The following is a 24,073-nucleotide window of genomic DNA, read 5'->3' as shown; positions in this document are numbered from 1 at the left end:
CAAAATGTATCTATCGGAAAAACAGAGAGAGAAAGCTGAGAGAGCTGAGACACGACACGCAACCTCCCGAGTCTCGGGGCGATAGCTAGTCTACATAGCCTATGGGTAACAGCTATACAAGACAAGACAAGTTGGGCGCAAGCCTCAAGGTGAAGAAGTGGAGATATCTCGATGGTCAAGATTCAGATTTTAGATTTCAGATTCCGCATTCCATTCCGCGGCCGGGAAGAAGTCTGGCTGTCTGAGATTACTCCCATGTACGATGATGCTGCGATTTTCGACATCCACGCGTTCTTTTCTTTTCATTTCGCACTCACTCACTCCCTCACTCCCTCACTCCAGCTTCGGTTCCGGCTCCGGCTCCGGGCCTTCGACCACAACCACCAAGTTAGGTACATGCTAACCCGAGGAATTTCTATTCCCGTTGTGTTAGATGGATGGATGGATGGATGAATGGATGGATATTGGATATTGGCTCAGGGACGATCTACCATTTCCATTTTACATGCATGCATCTCTCCCTCCGTTGCTGCTGCTGCATTTCTACCGTAATTCTCTAATTCTCTAATTCTCTAATTCTCTAATTCTCTAATTCTCTAATTCTCTAATTCTCTAATTCTCTAATTCTCTAATTCTCTAATTCGCCCTGACGAAACGTCGAGACTTGAAAGCCCGCCCACCCGCCTTTCGTCCGGTAGAACCAGTAGAGCCGGCCGGCCACCTCTTCGCGAGGGAGACACTGGACAGAATGTAACGGGAAAAATTCATTCCATTCCCATTCCCAGCTTCCCAGCCTCCCGTTCGGATTCGAAATTTTGAAACAGCGAAACTGTAAGCACTGGACTCCGTGGACTGAGCAGGCATCGGATATACTGCGCTGAAACTGACAATTCATCCTCCCCTCCCCCTCCCCTTCCAAGTTCCAAGTCCCTCCGTACTCATGTCGCATTCCATTTGTTCCGTTCATGACGTACACCATCTACCATCTACCATCTACTCAAGTTACCTTCCTACCTTCCTACCTTCCTACCTTCCTGAATCTTGAATCTTGAGTACCTATGTAGAGTACCTGGGTAGAGTAGGTAGAGTAGATAGAGTACTGACCGACTCCACCTGCTCTCCACCTGCTCTATGTACTCCCTTACTCCACCTGCTCTATTCTATCTATGTACTCCCCTACTCCCCTACTCAGATACCCTACAGTACTGGCGATACCTCACCCACCCAGCTCACCTAATCTATCGGCTGCAGAAACCTGAACAGGAAGCGACAGGAAGAGAAATGAAAAATTGCGAATCGCGTCCGTCCGTCATCCCTTTTTTTCTCCGGGAAGAAGAAGAAGAATGGGGGGATGGAAGCGATATTGCAGTTGCTGTATGTTGCGGTATGTATATGGATCACATAATCCCTCGTCCTCGCCCTCGCCCTCGCTCGCTCGTCCTTGCTCGAGGTGTGAGGCGGCGGAAGGGTGGTGGGAGGCGGCGGAAGGCTGCATGAAAGAGCATGAAAGAGCATGAATGAACTCGAACCCGAACCCCCAACCCGAGCGAGAGCGGGAAGAAGTCACTTACAACCCGACGACGACTGTTCCTGCTGCGCTGTTCATATCTCCACCTGGAAACCAACGCCGAACGGTACTGCCAGTACATACTGCCAGTACATAACTGCAACTGCAACACTGTAACTGCAACTGCAACACCGAGCGGAAATGGTGATCACAGCGTTTACCTATGTCCATTGTCCATTGTCCGCCCATGTTGTTTCCCGCCCTCCCGATGCGACGTACTCTACCTACTCTACTCTACATAGGAGGAGGAAGCGGGGGAGTCACGGCTTCGAGTCGCGGCTTCGAGTTGCGGCTTTGAGGAAGCGGAGACCATCGCATCGTGCCCCAATCGGCAAACTGTCGACGGACGGACGGCGGCCTGCATGCGATGCGATGCGGAAAAGAAAGAAAGCGGTGCAAGCTGAAAGCTGAAAGCTGGAGCTGTAGCTATGATCTATCCAATGCTTACATCACACGACGACGACTCGTTGCATGTGCTGAATCATACTGCACGCTTCTGACGTGTGCAGAGTGTAGAGTAGTAAGAAGGGTGAAGTGACATGGAGACTGGTATTCACTACCTATCACTCGCGGTGGCAGGTGCGAGGGGAGGTTCAAAAGTCACTCAAGTTTCAACCACACAAGGACTGTCAAAGGACCCCACCGTTCTTTCGTATTGTACCCTGTTGCCATTTATCTCTACAAAGGACATACCAAACAAACAAAACAAAACAAAACAGGAAGAGAAAAAAGCCTTATTCGCAGATCAGTCCAAATCGCACGCACGCAGAAACAAATCTAAGCCTCGACACCCTTACAAACGCCCGCATCCCTCGGATCCACAATGCCGACACAGAGGCCGGCCGCGTCGACAATATCGCTGGGCTCGAGTACATGCCACTTTGCAGAGGTGACCTTCGAGCTCGGGCCGACGGTAACACTAAAGATATTCTTCAACTCGCCTGCCTCGCCGTCGCGGCCCTGCTCCTCGAGCTGGTTGAGCGCATCGAACATGTCCTCGTCGGTGCGGTCGTCGCCCGCGCAGAGGACGAAGCCTACGCCCTTTCCGTCGTCGCGCTTCATGGCCTTGACGAGCGTGCGCGCGATCTCGCCCTTGTTGAGCGCCTGCGGACGCACTTCGAGGTTGGCCTTGCCCTCCATGACCTCAACGGGCCACTGGCTGAGTGCCACTTCCATCTCGGCGCGGCAGAGGCTGGCCATGTGCGTTCCCAGGCCGAGTTCGGCGCGGCGGTAGTGCCACGTGACGGCTACGTTCTTCTTCTCGATGAACGAGCCGGCAGTCTTTTCCGTGTACCGTGCAAACACGTCTTCGGCGACTGCCTGCCAGCTCATGTCCATGAGCTCGGCGAGGTTTTGCCATTCGGTCTGGCCTGGGTAGCGCAGGAAACAGCCGTGCTCGGCACTGAGGCCCAGCTCGTCGATGTGACCGAGCCATTTGCTCAGGAAATTTTGGTCGCGCCCGGATACGATCCAGACTAAGTTACCAGGCTCCTGCGCAAGACGCTTGAGCGTACGAACGACTCGGTCGGCCGGGATCGCCATCTCCGGGTCCGTGACGATCGGCGTCAGCGTGCCGTCGTAGTCGAACATGAAGAGCCGCTCCTTGCTCTCCTTGTAGGCGGTGAGCAGGCGCTGCGAATCCAGCACCGGTGTGATGGGGTGGGAGGCGTCGAACACGAGCTCATCGAAGAGACAGCTCAGGAAGCGCGAGTTCCATGCCTGTGAGGTGTTGGTGGTTACGTACTCGTAGAGCTTAGCATGATGCGCTTTCTTGTCCTCCTCGGACATTGATAGGCATCTCGCAATCTCGTATGCGACCTGTTCTGTGTTTGTGGGGTTGACGATGATAGCGTCATGCAGCGACTCGGCCGTTCCGGTGAATTCGGACAAGATGACGGGACCGTGTGTCTCTTCCTGACAGATAATGTACTCTAGAGATGCCGTGTTCATCCCATCTCGCACACTGGTGATCAACCCAAGAGCAGCGACGCGCAGGAGTGCAAAGTACTCCTGAGGCTGCAGATATTGGGGGTAATGCTGGACGGGGGTGTAATGTAGCGACCCGAATCTGCCGTTGATCTGGGAAACCAGTTCAGACACCTTATTCTCAATCGCCTGTGATTCCACCAACGACGAAGGAGATGTGATTTGGATCAACACAACCTATTGAAGCGGTTAGTTACATGGCGATATGACCCGTACAGGAGGTGTGAAAATTACCTTATCGATCCATTCGCGATTCGTCTCCAAGAAACGCTCAAAAGCGCGCAGTTTTTGCAGCACTCCGCGAACACTGTCGAGTCTGTCACGACCGACAATGATCTTTCGGTCTCCATATCCGCTTCTAATCTTCGCCATGTTTTCCTCGACGCCCCGATTCCTAACTGCAGAATTGACTTTCTCATAGTCGATTCCAATGGGCAATGTGTGCACTGCGCAATGGGATCCATAAGTCTCAACTCCGGTGCAGTTGCCCTTTGAGTCCAGAGATTCTCTAAATCCCAGAATCCTCTTGCAACACGACACGAAATGTTCTTTGTAGGTCTCGGACTGGAAACCGATCATGTTGGAGGCCAACATTCCACTCAGAAGCTGCTTCCGTCTGGAAAGGATGCGGAATATTTCAGACGAGGGCCATGGAGCATGGACGAAGAGGCCGATGTGAACATCCCTCCCAATACGCTGACGGAGAATCTCCGGCAGGACTAGTAGATGGTAGTCGTGAATCCAAATGATGTCGCCGGGGGTGTATATCTTCATAATCTCGTCCGCATAGGCATTGTTGAATCGCAAGTAATCCCTCCACCAGCCCTTCTCCTCGAGCGAGGATCCCTCGGCCATGGGAAACGTCTGAGGAATGATGTAGTGGAACGTAGGCCAGAGGACTAGATTGACAGTCAGCACAAGCTCGATTTGCACCAAGACCACGAGGTTACTCACCCTTCTCGGCGTACTGCACCCACCTAGTCATCGAGGTCAGAGTGACACCTCCATCCTCCTCGTCTCCCAACCACACAGCGCGAATCTTTTCCCAACCAACATCAGCAGCACACTTTCCCAGGACAGTCTGCAGCTCCTCCCGCTCTTCCTTGGTAACCTTCGGCACCTGTTCCTCCTCAGGCCGTTCGCGAGAAAAGTCCGACGCCGTCATCGTCATTCTGTTCTGGGTTCCCTTAAAAACCGGAACCGGCGGCGGAGTCTGAAAACTCTTGGTGCGATTCAACAATCCGGGCTGGATTCTCCCGGGGATATTTCCGGTGGCAGGCGGGGGATTGCCGACCTGGGCGGTCCTAGAATTCTGTAGGTGCTGCAGCGGATTCGTCGCAGCCTTCGCCGAGAGCTCCGTGATATCGCCGGTCCATCCTACGATGGTATGATTCCACTTGCTCTCCTTCGAGGCCAAGTGTTTAAGAGTGTCATACAAGGCGGACGATCCGCGGCGCGGGGTCAACTCCCACGTCGAGCTGCCGGCCTCGCGTTCATCGACGTCTTTGGCTTTCCGTCGGTAGCCGATCGTGTACGGAGTGAAGCAGGTGACGGAGATGATGTTCCCCGAGAGCTTCAGTTTTGATGGGGCGTCGCTCGGCGAAGGAAGGACGGTGACATTGTCGTCGGCTGGGACGGCGGCGGATTTAGCGAGCGGGGAAGGCCTCGCGGGCTTGATTCCGTCTGGGATGGTCATGCTGGTCGTGGGCTTCGCTGTGATGCCGGTGGGAGAATGCAGTGAGCGACGGAGATAGGGGGAAGGTTGCGCCAATGTCCGGACGCCTTGAACGAGAGTTAGTGTGGGCCTTTTGCTCCGTACAGCTTGTAGCGCGGGCTGTTGGCGAAAGCTGTTGTTCATGTGTCAGATCATCTTCTGTCAGTAGGGGATTGGGGCGGGAGACAACATACAGAGGCGGTATGGGTGCGACCGCGGCGTGAAGGAATACAGTCTTGGTTGTTCTGTGGACGATGATGGTGAAGAGGAGGAGGAGGAGTACCGTTGGTGGGGTTGAGGGGATTAATGCCGTCGATCTCTCGGGGGCAGAATGAGGGGCAGCTATGCAGAGGCGTGGAAGAAGTCGGATAGCGAAGCGAAGCAGATGAACAGGCGGAAGAGATGGCACTGCGGGATAGATAAGTGCGTGAGCAAGACCGATTGACAAATTCCGGACTCGTAGATACACCGCGTACGGACCGCTTCTATGGGCTGTAGTGTTCCCACGCTTCTATGGATCGTAGTGTTCCCACGCTTCTATGTCACTTACCAGGCCTTCGTTCCTTGCTTCACCCTCGGCACCAAACACGTCGTGCTGTCTATCGATAGAGTGCGCACTCGACCGGCATCAAGCATGCGGGTCTTCTCGCGGATTCTATTCTATGTGGGTATGTGAATCCCTCTGGTGTACGGTGTAAGGCCCGCCACAGGGAGACTTCTTCGTTCTGGCCCTCCCCCTCCACCACTGCCACTGACCAGAGATGATGTCACCGCCCAACCGTACAGCTGAGACGCCTGATCCCTGCAATCCGGTAGAGTACCTAGAGTAACTCCATGTCTATCGTGGAAAGAAGACCCGCCTTTCTCGAGCGATTTTGGCATCATAAAGAGCGCTGCAAAAACATGCACAACGGCTGTCACCTGCAGCGGCCCTAATACCAAGATGCGACCAAGAACAGAGGCCGTCACGTCAAGTTATGGTACCTACGTAGCCGGTTACTACGGCCTCATCTGGCCACTATGGAAACATACATATCAATTGCAATTTACATACCCGTTCTTACGGACTGAGAATCGATTGGGCCGGAAGACTCCCACGGACACTAGCACGGACGATCTGACTGAACTGTGAACAGAGTTTGTCCCGCTTTGACATGTGCGTTGAGCCCGCAAGCTCCACGTGGGAAGAAATCGTTTGTCTACTGTGTTTACCTTGGCTGGGCTGCTGTGCCGCTATTGTAGGAGCGGGGTCGGAAGACCCAAGCTAGCAAGAATGGAACCAGTGGAAAAAAAACGTAAAAAGAAGTGTTGACAGAAGTGGGACTTGAACCCACGCTCAGTTTCCCGAACCAGGAATCGGAACGATTGTATTAAGGTGACCTTAACCTGGCGCCATAACCAACTCGGCCATCCTGCCTTGATTGGAGTATATAATAGCTAGGTGCTTTTTGAGCAGCAATCTGTTGAACACAAATATGCCACCCACATACTCGGTCGTCGTCACTCCATTCAGTACTACTATTTATCCCATTGTTTCTAAACTCTATGGGTTCGACCATAATTATCGAGGGCGAATCGAAGGATGCAATAAGCATGGCCAATTTTATCGCATTGTTGGGGTGAAGAGAAAAAGGACGTATGCCACGAAGGACCCTATTTGCAGTTTTTCGTCCGCCGCCTATGCGGTTGCGCACTTAAAGCCTCCCGAGTCCTGGGGAAATATATGGAGTCTCCGGTGGAGAGGCCGAGATAATCATGTGTTCGGTAGTGCTCATTGGATGCACAACTATTGATATGGCGTCTACCGGGGGCGGTTTCAGACATATCGTATCACTCGCAATTCCGGAATTCCGTCCTGGAATCCAGATGGCAAATCATGGCCGACGATCTTTCATGGCCGACGATCTTTCATGGCTGACACCGAGAGCCCAATAAACCGGAGTATGTACGCACCGCCCTCCCGGCAAACCTCGCTTTCCATGGCTCGTGATTAGGGCAGCAGATTACCGTACCGTAGGTAGTCCTTCATGCGAGCAACGGTTGAGTGGGGACAAGACTCGATGCCGGAATACTGAGATTCCGATATCGAGAGGGTGACGTCGATGGCTGCTGGATAAAGCACATATATTTGTCGGGGGGCCGCGTAACTATTCTCCTCAACCGTCCGCGCAGTCCTTCTCCACCACGGCCCGAACAATGGTCTGGAGGAGACGGACGACTGGCAACCCTCGCCTTGGACTGCCGTCCGGTCGGCACCGAAACCGGGACGGACCGTGTCACGCATAGGTACACTAGGACTTGGGACGACGATTTGAGAAGAGAATATACGTTTATATACTAGCCATGACCATGACCATGACCATGACCATGGCCGTCCCCGTCCGCGTCCGCCGTCCCCGTCCGCGTCCCCGTTCACCGTCCGTTCACCATCCCCCCGCATTACTCCCCCCAAATGCCCGTGTATGTATATCCCCCAAAAGCATCGTAAAGCAAACTCCCATACGCCGCGTGCCCGTCCCGCCCGTCTCACTACGCCCTCACACCCCCACCACCCCCATTGGGGCTAGTTTTCCTCGCGTCCTCAATCATGTTGTAGATTCCCTTCTCCTTAAGCGCCTTGTTGAGACACGTCTTGTATTCCTTGAACAGCTCTTCGCATTCCTTTGAGGGCTCGGTCGAGCCGCGTAGGTACTCTTTTCGTCCGCCAGCACACGTTAGTCCATTTTCTTCCTTCTTTCGACGGCGGTGGAGGACGAGGAGCAGGAGGACGAGGAGAAGGGAGCACTGACTTTCCGAATACCAGTTGATGAAGCACGTATCGTAGCGCTCCTTTCGCTCGGAGCATTCCTGGCATGGGAGGACGTTGTTAGCCGCTTCACGGAAGAAGTCTGAGAAGCGTGCGCGGTGGTGCGTCATGGCTGTTGGGAGGCGCGATGATGGTGGTGGTGGTGGTGCTAGGAGAGGTGCTGACGGTGGTGATGGCTTACGGGCGCGAGTGATGCCGACATCTTTTCTTCTTCTGCTTCTCCTGTGGAGTTTCTTTATATCCCGTGCTGGTGCTGGAGGTGTAGTGTGTGCTGGTGGTGGTGGTGGTGGCGGCGGTGGTGAACGGTGGTGTGGTGTTTCGATGTCGTATGATGGCTAACTGTGGAGAAAGATGGACGATTGCAAGGTTTGAGATGAGGTGCTGTCTGTCGGAGCTATGGGCTGCCGCTAGAGTCACCCGAGGCTTGCATGCCACCTCGTCTCGGCCCGATCCACCGAGCGAGAGAGAGATCAGGTCACCCATAAATCACGAACGAGGAGTGCGGAGAAATTATCGGAACGGGAGAGCGGGTAGGAATCTGCAGCCTTGCGTCGGTGCCGGCCGGACGGGCGGGGTAATGGCAAGAAGGCGGAGAGAAATCTCCTGATCGCAGCTGCACGCGTTGGGGCATCACAGCCAGCACCTCGAGACAGAAGCTTCGCTATGAGGAGTGGGTGATGGTGGACACTCCAAAGAACGCCGTGATACATACCAACTATACGCGTTTCTAACCCAGCCAACTATCGTACAAGCACACGTCCTCTAAGACTAAGATAAAAAGAAGCTACAATCAAGTTACCAGTCCGCAACCCAGTAAAGCCCACACGGATCCAGATGAAATAAAACCAAATGCACAAACGCCATCCATCGGCCCTCCTAGGCCCTAGAGCTCTCCCCGGACTTTGCGGCCGCCTGTCCCTCCTCGACCGCCGCCACCGGCACCATCTCATACTCCCCGCGGGCACCCTGCTCTCCGAGTCCGAAGCTCATCGGCCGCAGCTCGCGCCAGCGACATGCCCATGTTCCCCCGCCGATCATGAGCACGGTAATAGCAACCTGTAGCGCCCACCAGAGTACCGAGCGTGGAACTTCGTGGTCGTAGAGGCTTACCACCATCAGGTGGAGGAACGTGCTGGTGAGCGAGAAGTCGAGGACAAGCTTGGAGCGGGCGATTACTAGGAGTTGTGCTACGATCCTGTATTGCGGTATGCGTGTTAGCCGGTGCAGTGAGAGAGCGGGGAGATGAGGGGTGAGAGGGGCGAGGGTACATGAAGAGCCCGCATAGGAGCCACACGACGCCTAATGTCCACCCCACGGTTGTATCCCCGCGTACAGCACGCCAACTAAAGATCAGCGAGATGCTGAAGGGAGTGCCGGCGACGAGCGCAGCGAAGAGAATTAGGAGTGTTGCGGCGAGGTAGTAGATGCTCTGGAGCAACACGATATGCAGGAGTGTTCGTAGCGGCTGGAAGGGTTCCGAGGCGTTGCGCCGGAAGCGACGGCGCCGTTGAGGTTTCGCCATGGCACGCGTATGTGCTTCGTAGAGATGCGAAGCTGTTGTGTGTGTGGTCGCGTTGTAGTTTCGTGTAGTTCCGTGCGGTGGTAGCTGGGTATGCTACGGTATGGTAGTGAGCAGTGGTGGAAACGATGGAGGAACCTTGTCCGCTTCGCTGCGGATGACGATGATCGTATTCAAAGCCACGTTTCAAACCGTGTAAACGCCCAACTGGTACTAATTATCGCTCAGCCACAAGTAGCATCAACCGATAGATACTCCAACTACACCCGCCGGAGAAGTCTGGCGCTTTCTGGAGAGCGGCTATATTAAAGGGGAACCCCGCCACTTGCCGCCCGGAGATGATGAGGCCGGGCCGAGAATGCGGGCCAGTCTAGCATTCTTATGTAACCCTGGCCTCCGTGGGATAATAGCGTCTCGGTTACACACACCGATCACAACGTCATCCACTCAGTTCAACCCGCCCCTCCATCACCGCTCCTACCTCCACCTCCACAATCACAACCACAACCACACCGCCGACCACAAGCTCATAATGGGACTGTTCGGCTCCTCTACGCCCGCGGGCCTACCGCCTCAAAAGATCGCACCGAACCGCACGCAACGAGCGGCCTGCTGGGAAGCCCGTGACGGCTTCTTTGCCTGCCTGGACGCCAACAACATCATCGACGCGATCAAAGAAGCTCCCAAAGCGAAGAGTGCATGCGGCGCGCAGGAAGTCGCATTCGAGCGCGATTGTGTCGGCAGCTGGGTATGTCCCGACTCGACGGAGAGCGGGCGGGGTGGGGGTGGTTGCTAACGCGCGAGCAACATAGGTCGAGTACTTCAAGAAACGGCGCGTCATGGAACATAATCGTGAGCAGATGTTAAAGGGGCTGCAGAATGAGGGCGCAAAGCAGATTGATGTTCCGCAGCCTGTCGGACAGGCGCAGACGAGTCCGAAATAACGGTGCATGTGGAGGAGAGGGAGGAGGACGAGGCCGAGCCGACGGAAGTGTACGATATCCTCTGCTGCTCGACAGAGTGAGCGTACGGAGGGATAGATGATTTGATGCTTGTACAATATTTTGGCTCTGAAAAACGGTTCCTCATTGCAACGGGAATAGACAGGCCACTGTTACTATGGCTTTCTGGTTTTTGATTTATTATTATTGCATTCGACCCTATTAGATCATGGCAGTTACAAACCGGTTCCTCCCCACTGTCTGACCCATAAACCGGCAACTCGATGTGAGCTTCCCAATCCCTCCACCGGATCTTGTCACCATGGCGAGAGACTCATCGCATAGCACTCTACATAATCACCAGCAAAAACGCATGAAGTACGGACGATGTATGTAAAATTTCCTTTTCATCTATGTACCCCAACACCAATCCCAAATCCCGATCCTCCCATACCTGAGTGCCTATCCGGTGGCTAACGCCCATCCTCGGAACCAGACGCAGCCACATAACCTTGCTTGAACCCCCAAAAATCAAAATCGACGCCCCCAACCCGGTATCCCAGTATCCCAATCCAGTATCCGTCTATATAACAATCCCCCACCGTTTTTTTCCTTTTCGGGTGTTCGTGCGAATCATGAATCATGAACGGCCAGCGCAGCCAGCCAGCAGAGCAAAACAAAACCAAAAACCTTCCCATCCACCACCTATTCCGTGTATGTACCAGCACCACGCTCAATCCGACGGAAATCAACCAGTGACTCCGTTCCGGATCAAGCATTTAGACGTATTCCCAAGTAATGGCCACCCGTCCCTGATCGGGGTCCGCCAGCTGGTTGAAAGCAATCGGCGAGAGGTCGACATCATTAGGAGCCTATAGATTAGGTATTAGCCACAAAGCCCTCCATAACTATAACTCAATAGGTAGGGAAGAACTTACGCAAGATGCACACAGGTCGACAATTTCAACTTCGATTTGCTTCCCGCCGCAGGACACGCGGATCCTGTTGCCGCACTCGCCCTTGCCCCGGCCAATGGCCACCGCAGCGATCATGTCGTTCGGCCCGTTAACTCGCCCGCAGGCCCCGAGGCCCGGCTCGTAGAATGTTGCTTCGCCGGAACCACCGGAGGCCCGGCTGGTGAGCGCTGAGGCGAGGGTCTTGGGTACTGCTGCCGGCACTGGGGCGGCGAGGTTGAGGGAGAAGAGGGACAGGAGGAAGATAAGGGGGAGGAGGGAGTAATGCATGGTGGTGGTGGTGGTGGTGGTGAAGGAGGACGAGGAGGAGTGAGGTAAGGGTCTTAAAGTTTTCCTTGGAAAGCTTAAAGTAGAAGGATCGTGGTGGATGTAAGTGCTGCTTGACGAGAACCAGTCTTGTTTGCTTGCTGAAGAGGAAGGAGCTTGAGGATAGAAACGGGATTTCAAACGGGGAAGGGATAGGACTTATATACGCCTGCTCATCTACACATACATGGCGCCAAGGGGGGAGATGGAGTATATCTGCCGCATCTACCAACACCACTGCAGGTACATTCGATCCACATCCAATCACCGGTAAGCCACGATGGACAGGCACTGGTGAGACTTTTTCTCTCCTTGCGGTGGGCCCGGAGGAGTGGTGGAGGCAAAGATTAGCCCAATCCCATCCATCGGGACTGGCGCTGACCAGTGACCATGTCAGTGCACGAATATGTACACAAATCCCCTCGCTCCAACAACTCCGACGGCGCATTTTTTTCTTTCGGGCGGTACATAGAACAATTCACATCCCACCGCTGCGACACCAGGATGGAAATCATGATTGAGCTTTTGCTGTTCGTTGTCCACGGCGATAAGAAGCTTTGAGTTTATGTACATGGTTGATTTTAAGCTCAAGCTCGTATTGCTGGGTCAAGCTACTATGTTGTATAGTATGATCGGGCCATCCAGAGTACATTCCTCGCCTCTCCGCTGACTTCCCCGTCCTCATCCTCGTACTCTTCATCCTCCTCCTTGCGAACAAAACCTCTCCTCACCCCGCACCTCCAGCAGACACAGCGACCCCGCATTGTCTGTATCTGATACCTCCAAGACAGGCGGCAGCATAACGTAACGATTACAATAATACGAGAGTACATGTTCCGTTTCTCATTCTCGTCGCAGAGTCGCAGGCAAGCCCCAACACAATCCATACCTACCTGGCGGCACTTGGACCTACCATGGTATTCCACCATGTGGGGTGGGGGCGGGGGGGTGTGAGTGGATCTGACGTTGATTGGCGCCGGGGAGTTTTCCCGACCGGAACGGGAGGGAAGATCACTCAGGAACCAGGAACGTCTCCTTCCAAGCCGCTGGTCTGGCGCAGCAGTGCCGTGGGTGTGTGAAGAATTTTACGGAAAAAGCAGCGAAGCAGAAATGGACGGGAAGGGGAAGGTCGCTATCGAGCACACAAATCAGAGTGGAGCAAGGCGTCGTGATCGCACGATTATGGCCGTGGTTCTCATGAGCATGGTGAGTTGGAGACGATACCTACCTGTTACTGTGCATACGGTACCTACTTCCTGTTACTGCGCATACGGTACCTACGGCCGAGCGAATGAAGCGCTGATGCTTTCCGTTCGGGTTGCTCCTTGTTTGCAGCGTACCTATGTATGCACTCTCTCCCCCACGGCCACCGTGGTGTTCTAGCCCTCGACGAAACCGAACCGGAAACAAAGCCCTCGCTCACCAGTATACCTCGATTGGCCGCCTTGCCGACGAAGGGGAAGTGGGGTTCGTGCACTGCAGATGAAAAAAAAATTCTCCTCTCTCTCCCGACCGCCACTTGTTTCAGCGATTCGCCCGCTGACGACTTGCGCTAGTTGCCTACTCTACGTGGTCTACTTGCACGCGAGAGGAAGACGAAAGGAAGAAAAGGAATGGGAGAGGAATGGGAGGAATCCCCCCCCACCCGTGCATCGCGCGCTGCATGCAGGTACAGAATTTTCATTCGCTGTAATATCGGCCACGGTCGGTCGGTTGAACGCGTGGGTGGGCGCTGGGTGAAGGGGGGTGATACGGCGGCCGTCGCAACTGCCGCTGCCCTCGCCTCGCCTCGCCTCGCATCCGGACACGCGTCCATGGCTAGCTGCGTTGAATGGCGCACCGTGGATGCGAGCCATGGGACAATTGGGACTCTCCCAAACTCCCATTCGGCGGGGAATGTTCTCTGTCCGCAGCGGTGGTGGTGTCCGATGTGCCCGCTGGCTGACGGTGCGCATAGTAGGTACCTACGGGGTATGTATGAGCATCCTACGTGTACATCAATGCTTGGTGATAGCGACGTCGGAGGCGGATCGACATCCTGAAGGTGCATGCATTTCAGCCGTCTTCGACCTATCTTCTCCGGCTTGTCGGGTCGACGTCAATGTATCGAGTACAGCGTATATCCCTCATATACCCGACCACAAAGAGAACAGAAGCCAAGATCGATATCGGTAAGCAAGCCTTGCCATGGTAAAATGTGAAGTTCTACGACAGTATGATGTCGGCCGTGCGGGGTAGACAGTAGACGGATGCCGAGGAAGGGCACTGCCGAAATATTGCCTATTTGTGTCCGCATCGATTCTCCGCAGTGCTTTGCTTGGGAAATGGTCATGCGTGATCTCAAGACACAAGAGCTGTCCGCATCGACTTCTCCGCGGTGCTTTGCTCGGGAAATGACCATGTCCGAGTGCGAGACGGCACTTCCATCTCGCACGAGAGGATTGTTCCTCAAGTTCTGCGATTGCACTCCGCTGTCGTGTGGCTGTTTGATACCAGGTCGAGACCTGTGCCGCCATGTCATTCGGATCCAGGTATATACTCCATCCCGCATCGAAGCGACGCTTACTGATTGGTTTGGCAGTGGAAAGGCTTGACACAATACGAACGGGGATAGATAGGTATGGAGGAACCAATTCGCGAGCCCCGAATGTCCCTCCAATCTCTCGCTGTCGTGATCATCCCAGGGAAATACGAGGCTTGTGGTCGAGACCGTGCTCTACCTACTTGCATGTGGTCACACTCGCTCCCCCGGATTGGAACTGACGGATACGGGCGACCACCATGCAAAGGTGTGCACCGTGCGGTCGTACCTATCGAACCGATCGCGGGGTCAGCAAACCGCGGTACTTGATTTTGGTGCTCGGCTGGGGGAGACGAGTACCTGAATTGCAATCTTGGCTAGTTGTGAAGACAAGGCCGGATTGGGATCGATGGAGGAGGAGCGTAGTCCCACCACACTCGCTCGTGCTCGCGGTCTAGAATCCGGGGCGGACGAGTGTTGAATGTGTTGGGAATCGATCATGGTGGTGATCGTGTTGGGATTGTTGCTGTTCTTCAAGCACTGATATCAGCCACTGGATATCGGCCGTGACCGGCCGGGCCATACCGCCTAGGTAGGTAGTTCGGGATTTTATTCCGAGTGATGCTGCGTGGAGTTGCTGTGAGGTCGTGCTCCGCTTGCGTTTCGTGTTCAGCTTTGGATAGAGTATTTACTCTAGCGAGCGAACTGACGGAAAGCGCTGGGGTATTTCACCAGGCCATTCCTTTCAAGTACGCATACAAGCTTCTTCGTCCACCAATCCGACTCCAGGTGATACAGCTGGAGCCTGCAATATATGTGAGCATTCCCTGTGTCGGCCCAACGCCTCACCTATCAGAATGCCCTCCGCATTTCAAAAACACATATTTGGGGTTCCAGCAAACCAGGATTTCTCATCCCGACCCCATTATCCGTTCCAGCTTGCAGCAGCCAATCACTCCAAAACGCCTCGGTCCTTGAACCCGGAGCTAGGCATTCCAGTGGTGCAGCTCACGGTCTATATACGGACGCTCGTATCGTCTATAGTACAATGATCGAAGCTCGGCGAATCCGTGGAGTCGTGGACACCATTGGGTTGGATTCTGGCCCGACAGAGCCTCATGCCCGTGTTATAGTGCTGCTGAAAATTGAAAGCCAATGACGGCCTACGGCCTACGAGATGTTTGATTAGGTATGTGATGGTCCTGTACCCCGCTTTTGAATGAATGAGCTGGGCGGAAACAGATGGAATATGGACGGACCAGTGGAAGTGCAAGGAATATATTATACAGCATCGGAAGTTCGGACTACAGGCTTTCAGAACCCGGGGACCCAATAGTTGCGATGGCTGGATCGCATTTCACCACATTTAAATACAGGATTGGTGATATCGAGTAGATATCAATAGAGGCGATGAGATTGGGTATGAGAACTATCCAGTCAACGTGCACAGCAGGGTTGCTAGCTGCCCGCCCCGTATCCTTTCCGTCCTATGGCATAAAGAGAGCTGGATATTTCATCACCATTCTCGGCGAAAGCGTGACCGTTCTCCTCATTGCTCGTCACGACTCACCCTCTTTCGAATGACAAGCAGTACGCAGTAGCAAGTAGAGATATTCAGTCTCCTCCTTACCTCATGAGGGCTCAGGCGCTGTTCTCCCTCCCACCAGGCAGCGGTCGTCCACAGCAGTCATTAATATCGTTGTCGGCGGCCGGCGGCGAACCATAGCTGATGACCCGTCTACCTATGGCCTCGAGAAGTTTCCGTCGGGTATGTAGCCTTACTACGAGTATGATACTTCCCGGCGAACTTCTATGTATGAGCGATATTCAGATCTCCGAAGCTAAGCGGGCCTATTTGATCTATGTACTCTACTCTATATCCCACTCTAGGTCGCATTTGCGACCACCTGGTTATGTAGTTGCGCCGTCGGACCCAACAACCTGAGGATGTAGTTCGGGCGGATGATTGCCCTCTTTGCCGCCTTGCCCCGGATGGACTAGTACGATTGAAAGATGCTTACATACAGATGCTGACGGCAGTTCCACAGGCCAGTAGTCCCCGGCGCATCGATCAAGCGCTACGAGACAGCGGCAAAACCGCTCACTATCGAGCTCTGCTATGGGGTGCGAGGATAGTGCTGCTCTTCTTCTGGAGACTGGCTTACGACACCAGTAATAGTGTCCCTAAAAGTAGGTAGGGGGCTTTCTCATAGACGAGCGGTTCTTGCAACTAACTACGACCGCAGGAAACTCCACAATCGCTGGGTGCTCAAGTAACGAGTAACGTAGATAGCCAGCCGTGGGCATCGGAAGTGCCGGGAACTGTTGGGACTGGGAGAAGACTTGACTTGATTAATGGGATGAAAGAGAAAGACGAGTAGAGGAGACTTGGTACTTTTAAAGGGAAACAACGAGCTCGTGTACCTAGACTAAGGGATGAAGCCTGCCCGGTACCCGAGGCACCACGTAGATATGTAGGTATTTGAGTTGCTTGGTGGAGTCTGGAAACCCGGGCGGTCGTCTCGTCTCTGAAAAACGTTATTTCCTGCTGAACGGATATTGCTGTCGCATTAGGACATGAAGAATACGTATTTTGACCGTGTTGATACTATTTAGGTATGTCACTACCAGTTTGTCCAAAACATGGTAGGTTAGGTATGTAGCACCAGGTACCACATTTCTTACCCTCCCCTTTATACAGTAGGGGATAGGGATGGAGATGTGCTGCGAAAAATAGAAAGCGGATTGCCCATGCGATGCCTCGCAGCGTAACTATCGTAGCACATACAGGAATGAGGAATCAGAAAGCTGACGAAACCCCTCCGCGAACACGACTTTTTGCGGAGTACGCTTACGAAGCGGAAAGGGCCTCACGAAATATGTTGTAAGCCGAATTCTCTCTCGCTAGCTATCTATGATCCGTGCTGATCGGCGACTATGTATCTCCCTGTGACGGCGTTGATAGCGGCCCTGTGGCCCTTCCGAACTGCTTGCCTGCAGGGTTCGGAGGATTTCTCGGGAAGTCGCTCTGCCAATAGTACAGGCACAGTGCCTGGTGCCTGGTGCCACCGGCGAGTTAGCTGCGCGGTCTGCGTTTTGTATTTACATAGTTGTTCCTTCGCTAGCTGGCTGGCTGGCTGCGGTTGCTGGTATGTGAGCGGCGCCAGTCGTCGGTCGTCGGTCGTCGGTCGTTGGCGGCACAGCGGCTCGCAGCTGAGCAGCCACTCTGGGTTACCTAAGCAATATCCCCATCTAGCAAAGAAATACCTATGGTAAAGGATGGCCGTAGTTATTACTAGACATAAGCTACTGATGGTGACTTCTAGAGAAAGCCCGTTTCGTGTGCTATGTATCGTGTGCGGGATGAGTAATTACATAACTCAGTGGTTGCCCTTGTGAATAGAACTTCGCGGGGCATAGAGATGTACCTGCTTTCACGCCCGATGGGGCACTGCATCGTATGTACAACTATGATGAAATTGGATAAGAGGACGAGAAAGTGGGTATTCTATAATAGTAGCTGTTCTCCCGAGTAAAGTACTTGACAAGAGTGGGCGGAGAAGGTAACGAGAGTCGAGACCTGACTATGGGAAGTACCCATCTCCATGACATTTTTAGAGGGGTTCTACCGAGTCAGTTAAATGTTACATGTGGCTTAGATGAGAAGGCTTCCTTCCTTCTGGAGGCTGGTTGGTTGCCTCTCGTCCTCAAGTGAATTCGGCCTTGTATGGGAATCAGCTTTCATACCAATCCTGGACACCCTCACATTCGGACCAGGTCTCATGGAAAAAGACAAATCCCAAGAAATCCAGTGCGACAGGAATGGGATCACTTCTAGAGTACCCAATCTTGTCTCACTGAACTATTTAAGCACATTCCTTCAGGAATTCTGTCCGACATGGAGCACGTTGGCAGATCCCACCTAAACCGCAACCGCCGTCGGAGAATTGAAACCGACGCATCTTGGTTCTGATCTTTGCATGAACAGCGGATGAATCGCATCGGTTCTGCATCTTTTTCGGCTAAAGCCAGGAAGCCAAGGCGACAGGCGCCGCGGCGAGTGACAGGTAGTTCCTTGAAATGGAGCATCGAGGGGTAACTTTCACCTTGCGGCACGGGGAGCTAGGTAACGAACTGGTGACGCATGTGGTCGATGTCGCCAAAATAACCCCGCAGTTTCGGGTATCATATGTATTTTATATATACTTCCCTAATCGGGGTAGATGCTGACTTACCTATCTCTCGGAAGTGTCGTCATGCCTTCGCAGAGGTAATAATTCTCCACTGGTGAGAATTTAGAATGGGTCATCGGGCATAGTGAGGCATATTAGAATTGTATGTGGGCTTATGCCTAGCAGAGTGATTGGCTCAGGCCAGTTGGGCACAGTACATATGTGATCCAGAACGTCGTCCGCAGTGCACATAGGTACACACATGCGTAGGTTATGTCCACAGGTTCCAAAAGGCCGCGCTCTAACTTACTCCAATTTCCCACCACCGCCCACCTTGGAAGCAGGGTACCGGCCTATTTGGAGCAGATGCATATGTACCCCATTTCTGGGGCGGGAAACCTTATGGACGGATCCGATTCAACCGAAACTTGGTCTCGGTCTACATACATAAAATGCTTTCATGGGAACCCTTGACCTCCTCAGCATTACGAGTATCACGGTCGGAAGATACCTAATACTTTTTACCACCCAATCTTCCACGGGCAAGAAACACATGTGCCCATGGGATCGCTATCCTGCATTTCTGGCTACCCAGGTCGTACCGCCCATGTGTACGTACATATGGATGGGTATCAATGTTTTCTAACCGAGGGTCCCTGAGTCTGGTAAGCGGCAGGAGGGGGCGAGACCGTAGGGAGTTCCGGCCTGACGTGCATGGATAATTAGAGTATATACTTAGATACCCAGTACGAAAGCTAGAGGCCTTGCGAACTTCGTTTTCGCTCTTCGCTCTGCAGGGATGGACTCGCTGGACGTTCGGACAAGCCCTCTCCTCCGAATTGAACTTAGCTCCCGCCTTCCAATAAACAACGGGCCTCAACTGGCGATTCGGCACCCTTCGACTCTCTTGCACTCGAATTCGCACGACAATGGCTTCCAGTTACGGGCTCGAGAAGGAGACAGCTGGCAGTCCTGCCCCAAAGGACAACGACGACATCTCGAAGCTCGAAAACCCCGACATCGACACTGGCGACTGTGCACTCGTCACTCTCGAAACTGGCGGTGGTGATTACGCCTCCGATCCTTACATCTCGTTCCGCCGTGTGGAAGCCGTCAACGTCTGTGTTCGTGGCCTTGGTATCGAGGTCGTCCGGAAACCCGCAGTTTCGAGGCTATGGAGTCGGGAGAAGAAGAAGAAGAATGAGAAGGATGACGAAGAACAAGGCAAACGGGAGACGAAGATTCTGGACAATGTTTCGGCGGACATGCCCGCGGGGCAGCTCATGGCCATTATCGGCGGAAGTGGGAGTGGAAAGGTATGCAGCCTCCAACGTTATCTTGATAGCTGACGGACGAGTGTGTTGACTCAATCGGTGCCTACAGACGTCGTTGTTGAACGTCATGGCACACCGCATGCGAGGCCAAAATCTCCAGATAACCGGAACGACAACTTTCAACGAGTCCCATAAACTTTCAAGCGTCCGCCACGCATACGTAATGCAACAGGACGTATTGCTGCCACGACTGACGGTCCGGGAAACCCTTCAATATTCGGCCGAGCTACGCCTGCCGTCGGGAACAACCGCAGAGGAACGTGGGCGAGTGGTCGAGGAAATCATCCTACAACTGGGCCTCAAAGAGTGTGCCGAGACACCGATTGGAGACAGTATCCACAAGGGCTGTTCTGGGGGCGAGAAACGGCGGGTGTCAATTGGTGTCCAGCTTCTATCGAACCCATCGGTTTTGTTTTTGGACGAGCCGACCACTGGACTGGACGCAACATCAGCCTTTCAACTCGTCCGAACATTGAAAAATCTAGCAAAGAGAGGACGGACAATAATCACAACATTGCACCAGCCGAGGTCCGAGAGTAAGCAACTTTAGCTCTCACGTGTCGGGTAGTAGTTCGAATGCTGACCGAATATCACAGTCTGGGGCATGTTCGATAGGATCACATTGCTAGCCCGGGGAAACGTGTTATGCAGTGGAAGTATACATTACGTTCCGGGATACTTCGCATCGTTGGGACATCCTTTTCCAAACCACATATCACCGCCGGATTTCCTCATTGATCTTGCAGCGATCGATTACCGCAGCCCGGAAGCTGAATTCGAATCGGTTAAAAGGATAGAATCCCTAACGGCATCATGGCGAGAGCACGAGCTTCATGTTCTCACCTTCCAGAAGGAGACAGTCCCTTTGACAACCACCGTATCATCAATTTCTGCTGTAGCAGAGTCTGAAGAATTTGATGAGGACATTCATGGAGGCGCAGCTAAACCAACATTGTGGCGGCAAGTATCAGTACTTACTAGGCGTACGTTTAAAACGACGTATCGTGATCCTATGGGGCTCTCGGGCTGTCTGTTGGAAGCCATTGTGATGGGCTTCGTGGCGGGATGGATTTTCTACCAAACGGATGGCTCACTATCAGGGATCAGATCAAGGCAGGCGGCACTTTACATGGCCGCCAGTCTCCAGGGGTACTTGATTTTACTGTTCGAAACATACCGTCTATGCGAGGTCGATATCCGGGTCTTTGACAGAGAGCATGGCGAAGGAGTAGTGGGGGTGTTTGCATTTTTGGCCAGTCGACGATTTGCCAAGATTTTCACCGAAGATATCCCAGTGCCATTCTTATTCTCTGTCAGTACCCATATCTGGATCGTTGAACCTTGGCTGACCGTGGCTCCCCCCACCCCGATAGGTCATTTACTACTTCATGTGTGGATTCGACAATGATGCCGCACAATACTTCACATTCTTCGCTATTATCCTCGTCGCACAGTACTTGGCAATAACATTCGCTACCATGTGTGTGGGCTTCTCGCGTAACTTTCCCGAAGCTTCTCTCATTGGAAATTTGGCGTACACGGTCCAGGTCAGTTCCTTTCATCTCACAAGAGGGAAAGCTTTATGGACTAACATACACCTGATACTCGTAGAGCATGGCCTGTGGATTTTTCATCCAAGCGAATACAATCCCTGTGTATGTCCGATGGACCAAGTACATCAGTTACAACTGGTACTCTTTGGGAGCATTAATGGCGAACGAATTCACTGATTCGTTTTACGACTGCCCTCTTGAAGGTGGCCGTGAAAATTCTGGCTGCCTCGAATACGATGGAAACTATGTTCTGAGGTTATTGGACTTCCCCAGAAATTGGATCAGAACACCAATTTTAATCGGCCTTGCCTGGTTGTGCGGCTTCTACATCATTGCAGGACTGCTATTTCAATTCTTCACTGTCGATATGAATGTTTCCTCAGTCAAAATCAACGATGACAAAGACCGGTCAGCAGGAAAGGAGAAGCTGTCTACCGCAGAGAATTTGCAAACTCATAGGGTGGATGTCGTTCTCGACGACTACAAGCTCACATTGAATAAACCTGGTTTCTTTGGCAAAGGAAAGATGGAGCTCGAGATACTTAAAGGGGTTTCAACCAGGTTCGAAGCTGGAAAACTGAACGTTATAATGGGACCGTCTGGAAGCGGTAAGGTAAGTAACCTGATCAGCGAAGTTTTAGTAGTCATACTAAAGTTTACTCTCCGTGCAGAGTTCATTGCTCAATCTGATGGCACGGCGCCTACATAGCTCCTTTACGGCCCGGTATAGTTCCTCGGGACGCATGCTATTCAACGGATCATCACCTTCCGCTTCGGTGATTCGATCTTTATGCTCGTATGTCACGCAAGACGACGATGCGTTGCTGCCATCGTTGACAGTACGAGAGACCCTTCGATATGCCGCCGCATTGCGATTGCCTAGCACAATGTCCGCTGCGGATAAGAAGCGCAGAGCAGAAGAGATCATTCTCAAGATGGGATTGCGAGATTGCGCGGATATAATCATTGGCAGCGAGTTTCTAAAGGGGATATCCGGTGGACAGAAGCGACGAGTATCTATTGCTGTTCAGATTCTGACAGAACCAAAGATCCTACTCCTCGATGAGCCGACGTGAGTTCCCTTGATACACGTGAAATATCACTGCTTCGTGTCTCTGATTATACATTCTGATAGATCTGGATTGGATGCATTCACCGCTGGCTCCATCCTGAACGTCCTTCGAGGTCTCGCCGATGAAGGTCGTACAGTGATCTGTACAATCCATCAAAGCCGGAGTGATTTGTTCGAGAAGTTCGGCAATGTTCTCCTCCTAGCCAGGGGAGGTTTTACGGTGTACTCTGGGAAAGCCGCGCAGATGCTGCCATACTTCTCATCCTTAGGACATGAATGTCCGAAGAACTGCAACCCCGCGGACTTTTGCCTGGATATTGTGACGGTGGACCTGCAGCATGAAGATCGCGAAGCGAAGAGTCGTATCAAGGTCCAAAATCTGATCTCCCGGTTCTGTCATGCAGATGCATTGGCGGGCGACGGCGGAAACGAGAGCGGAAACCTGAGTATTTCTCTTCCCGCAGAGCTCGGACAGATGAGGCGGGACATGGCGCCATTATATGTCGCATATCCTATTCTTATGAGGAGGAGTCTGCTCAATATCAGAAGACAGCCCCCGCTCATCGTGGCCAGAATCATGCAGGTCCTGGGACTGGGTATCATAAACTGTCTCTTCTTTGCACCCCTCAAGAGTGACTATTATGCCGTACAGAACCGCATGGGATTTGTCCAGCAGTTCACTTCACTTTACTTTGTTGGCCTTCTGCAGAACATTGCGATCTGTAGGACTCACCTACCCTTTGAGATGTCTCTCTTCTGCTAACCTATCGGGAAACGCAGATCCCTACGAACGAGACGCTTTCTATAAGGAGAATGACGACCGGGCGTACAGTACAACATCATTCTTTCTCGCGTACACAGTCTGCGAGGTACCATTCGAAATTATCAGCTGTCTCCTCTTTTCCCTCCTCGCCGATCTAGCCGTGGGACTGCCTAGAACACCCGAACTGTTTTTTCTGGTATCAGCCGTCGTCCTATGCATAACAAATTGTGGCGAGTCACTCGGCATAATTTTCAATACCTTCTTCCAACACACCGGGTTCTCCATCAATGTCACTTCCACGATTCTCAGCGTCGGAGTGGTCATGTCCGGAATCATGAGCACAGACATGCCCGCCTTTCTGGATGGAATAAACTACATCAGCCCGGTCAAATATGCGGTGCAGTGTTTGGTGCCCGCCTCTCTCAAGGGAATCAAGTTCACTTGCGAGGACTGGCAAAAGCTACCCAGCGGACGGTGCCCGGTGGAGAATGGCGACGATGTAATGAGACTATATGGTATGGAGGGCTATACGCCATGGAAGAATCTGATCATCATGCTTGGAATTACGGTGATTTACCGGCTGGTGGCGTATTTGGTGGTGCTTGCGAAGAGGTCACAATGGGGGATGGGAAAGAGTACGGGAGGATGATCATAATAGCGGCGGTGGATATGGGAAGGTACATTGTAATGGTTTTAGTTACCACATCGAGATTTAAAGGAGAATCGGAAAGGGTACGGGAGGGGGAGCATAGAGAGATGGACATGAGAAGGCAATGGTTTTATTCACCTATTACAACTAGATTCAAATACCATCTCTATTTTGAAACCCCATTTTAGTTCGGGTG

General features: G+C 52.8%; 6 protein-coding genes and 1 non-coding gene across 7 annotated transcripts; 2 read left to right on the top strand and 5 right to left on the bottom strand.

Annotated features, from left to right (window-relative positions):
* Nucleotides 1-2,108: 2,108 nt before the first annotated feature.
* On the bottom strand, nt 2,109-5,558 carry BZA05DRAFT_112560 (glycosyltransferase family 20-domain-containing protein). The gene is made up of 4 exons (XM_051478598.1): nt 5,462-5,558; nt 4,508-5,400; nt 3,788-4,452; nt 2,109-3,730 (listed from the first exon to the last, which is right to left on the bottom strand). Exons 2-4 carry the CDS (start codon nt 5,247-5,249, stop codon nt 2,345-2,347), a joined length of 2,793 nt encoding a protein of 930 aa, XP_051343761.1. The 5' UTR covers nt 5,250-5,400; nt 5,462-5,558; the 3' UTR covers nt 2,109-2,344.
* Nucleotides 5,559-6,576: 1,018 nt separating this feature from the next.
* BZA05DRAFT_t29 lies at nt 6,577-6,684 on the bottom strand. The gene has a single exon. It is a non-coding gene; the product is annotated as a tRNA-Leu (tRNA).
* Nucleotides 6,685-7,515: 831 nt separating this feature from the next.
* BZA05DRAFT_385581 (distribution and morphology protein 35) lies at nt 7,516-8,434 on the bottom strand. Its single transcript, XM_051482425.1, has 3 exons — nt 8,255-8,434; nt 8,057-8,114; nt 7,516-7,960 (listed from the first exon to the last, which is right to left on the bottom strand). The coding sequence occupies exons 1-3, from the start codon at nt 8,273-8,275 to the stop codon at nt 7,797-7,799; spliced, it is 243 nt and encodes an 80-aa protein (XP_051343760.1). The 5' UTR covers nt 8,276-8,434; the 3' UTR covers nt 7,516-7,796.
* A 318-nt stretch (nt 8,435-8,752) lies between these two features.
* BZA05DRAFT_112509 (integral membrane protein S linking to the trans Golgi network-domain-containing protein) lies at nt 8,753-9,772 on the bottom strand. The gene is made up of 2 exons (XM_051478597.1): nt 9,342-9,772; nt 8,753-9,268 (listed from the first exon to the last, which is right to left on the bottom strand). Exons 1-2 carry the CDS (start codon nt 9,593-9,595, stop codon nt 8,950-8,952), a joined length of 573 nt encoding a protein of 190 aa, XP_051343759.1. The 5' UTR covers nt 9,596-9,772; the 3' UTR covers nt 8,753-8,949.
* Nucleotides 9,773-10,124: 352 nt separating this feature from the next.
* BZA05DRAFT_367733 (cytochrome oxidase c subunit VIb-domain-containing protein) lies at nt 10,125-10,769 on the top strand (the record flags this gene model as incomplete). The annotated part of the gene is made up of 2 exons (XM_051481571.1): nt 10,125-10,340; nt 10,405-10,769. The coding sequence occupies 2 exons, from the start codon at nt 10,125-10,127 to the stop codon at nt 10,534-10,536; spliced, it is 348 nt and encodes a 115-aa protein (XP_051343758.1). The 3' UTR covers nt 10,537-10,769.
* Nucleotides 10,770-11,312: 543 nt separating this feature from the next.
* BZA05DRAFT_315168 (riboflavine-aldehyde-forming enzyme) lies at nt 11,313-11,678 on the bottom strand (the record flags this gene model as incomplete). Its single annotated transcript, XM_051480365.1, has 2 exons — nt 11,313-11,405; nt 11,472-11,678. Coding segments are annotated over 2 exons (300 nt in total), but the record flags the coding sequence as incomplete, so codon positions are not given.
* Nucleotides 11,679-19,280: 7,602 nt separating this feature from the next.
* BZA05DRAFT_385566 (P-loop containing nucleoside triphosphate hydrolase protein) lies at nt 19,281-24,059 on the top strand. The gene is made up of 8 exons (XM_051482424.1): nt 19,281-19,822; nt 19,890-20,376; nt 20,437-21,152; nt 21,214-21,387; nt 21,452-22,006; nt 22,065-22,465; nt 22,529-23,187; nt 23,246-24,059. The coding sequence occupies exons 1-8, from the start codon at nt 19,436-19,438 to the stop codon at nt 23,875-23,877; spliced, it is 4,011 nt and encodes a 1,336-aa protein (XP_051343756.1). The 5' UTR covers nt 19,281-19,435; the 3' UTR covers nt 23,878-24,059.
* The last annotated feature ends 14 nt before the right edge of the window (nt 24,060-24,073 follow it).

This window comes from Tricharina praecox (genome assembly GCF_024521635.1).
Source record: "Tricharina praecox strain CBS 144465 chromosome Unknown BZA05scaffold_2, whole genome shotgun sequence".
In the NCBI taxonomy this organism is placed as follows: Eukaryota; Fungi; Ascomycota; class Pezizomycetes; order Pezizales; family Pyronemataceae; genus Tricharina; species Tricharina praecox.
Note: the sequence above shows the minus strand (reverse complement) of the source record. Positions and strands in the feature narration are given on the sequence as shown.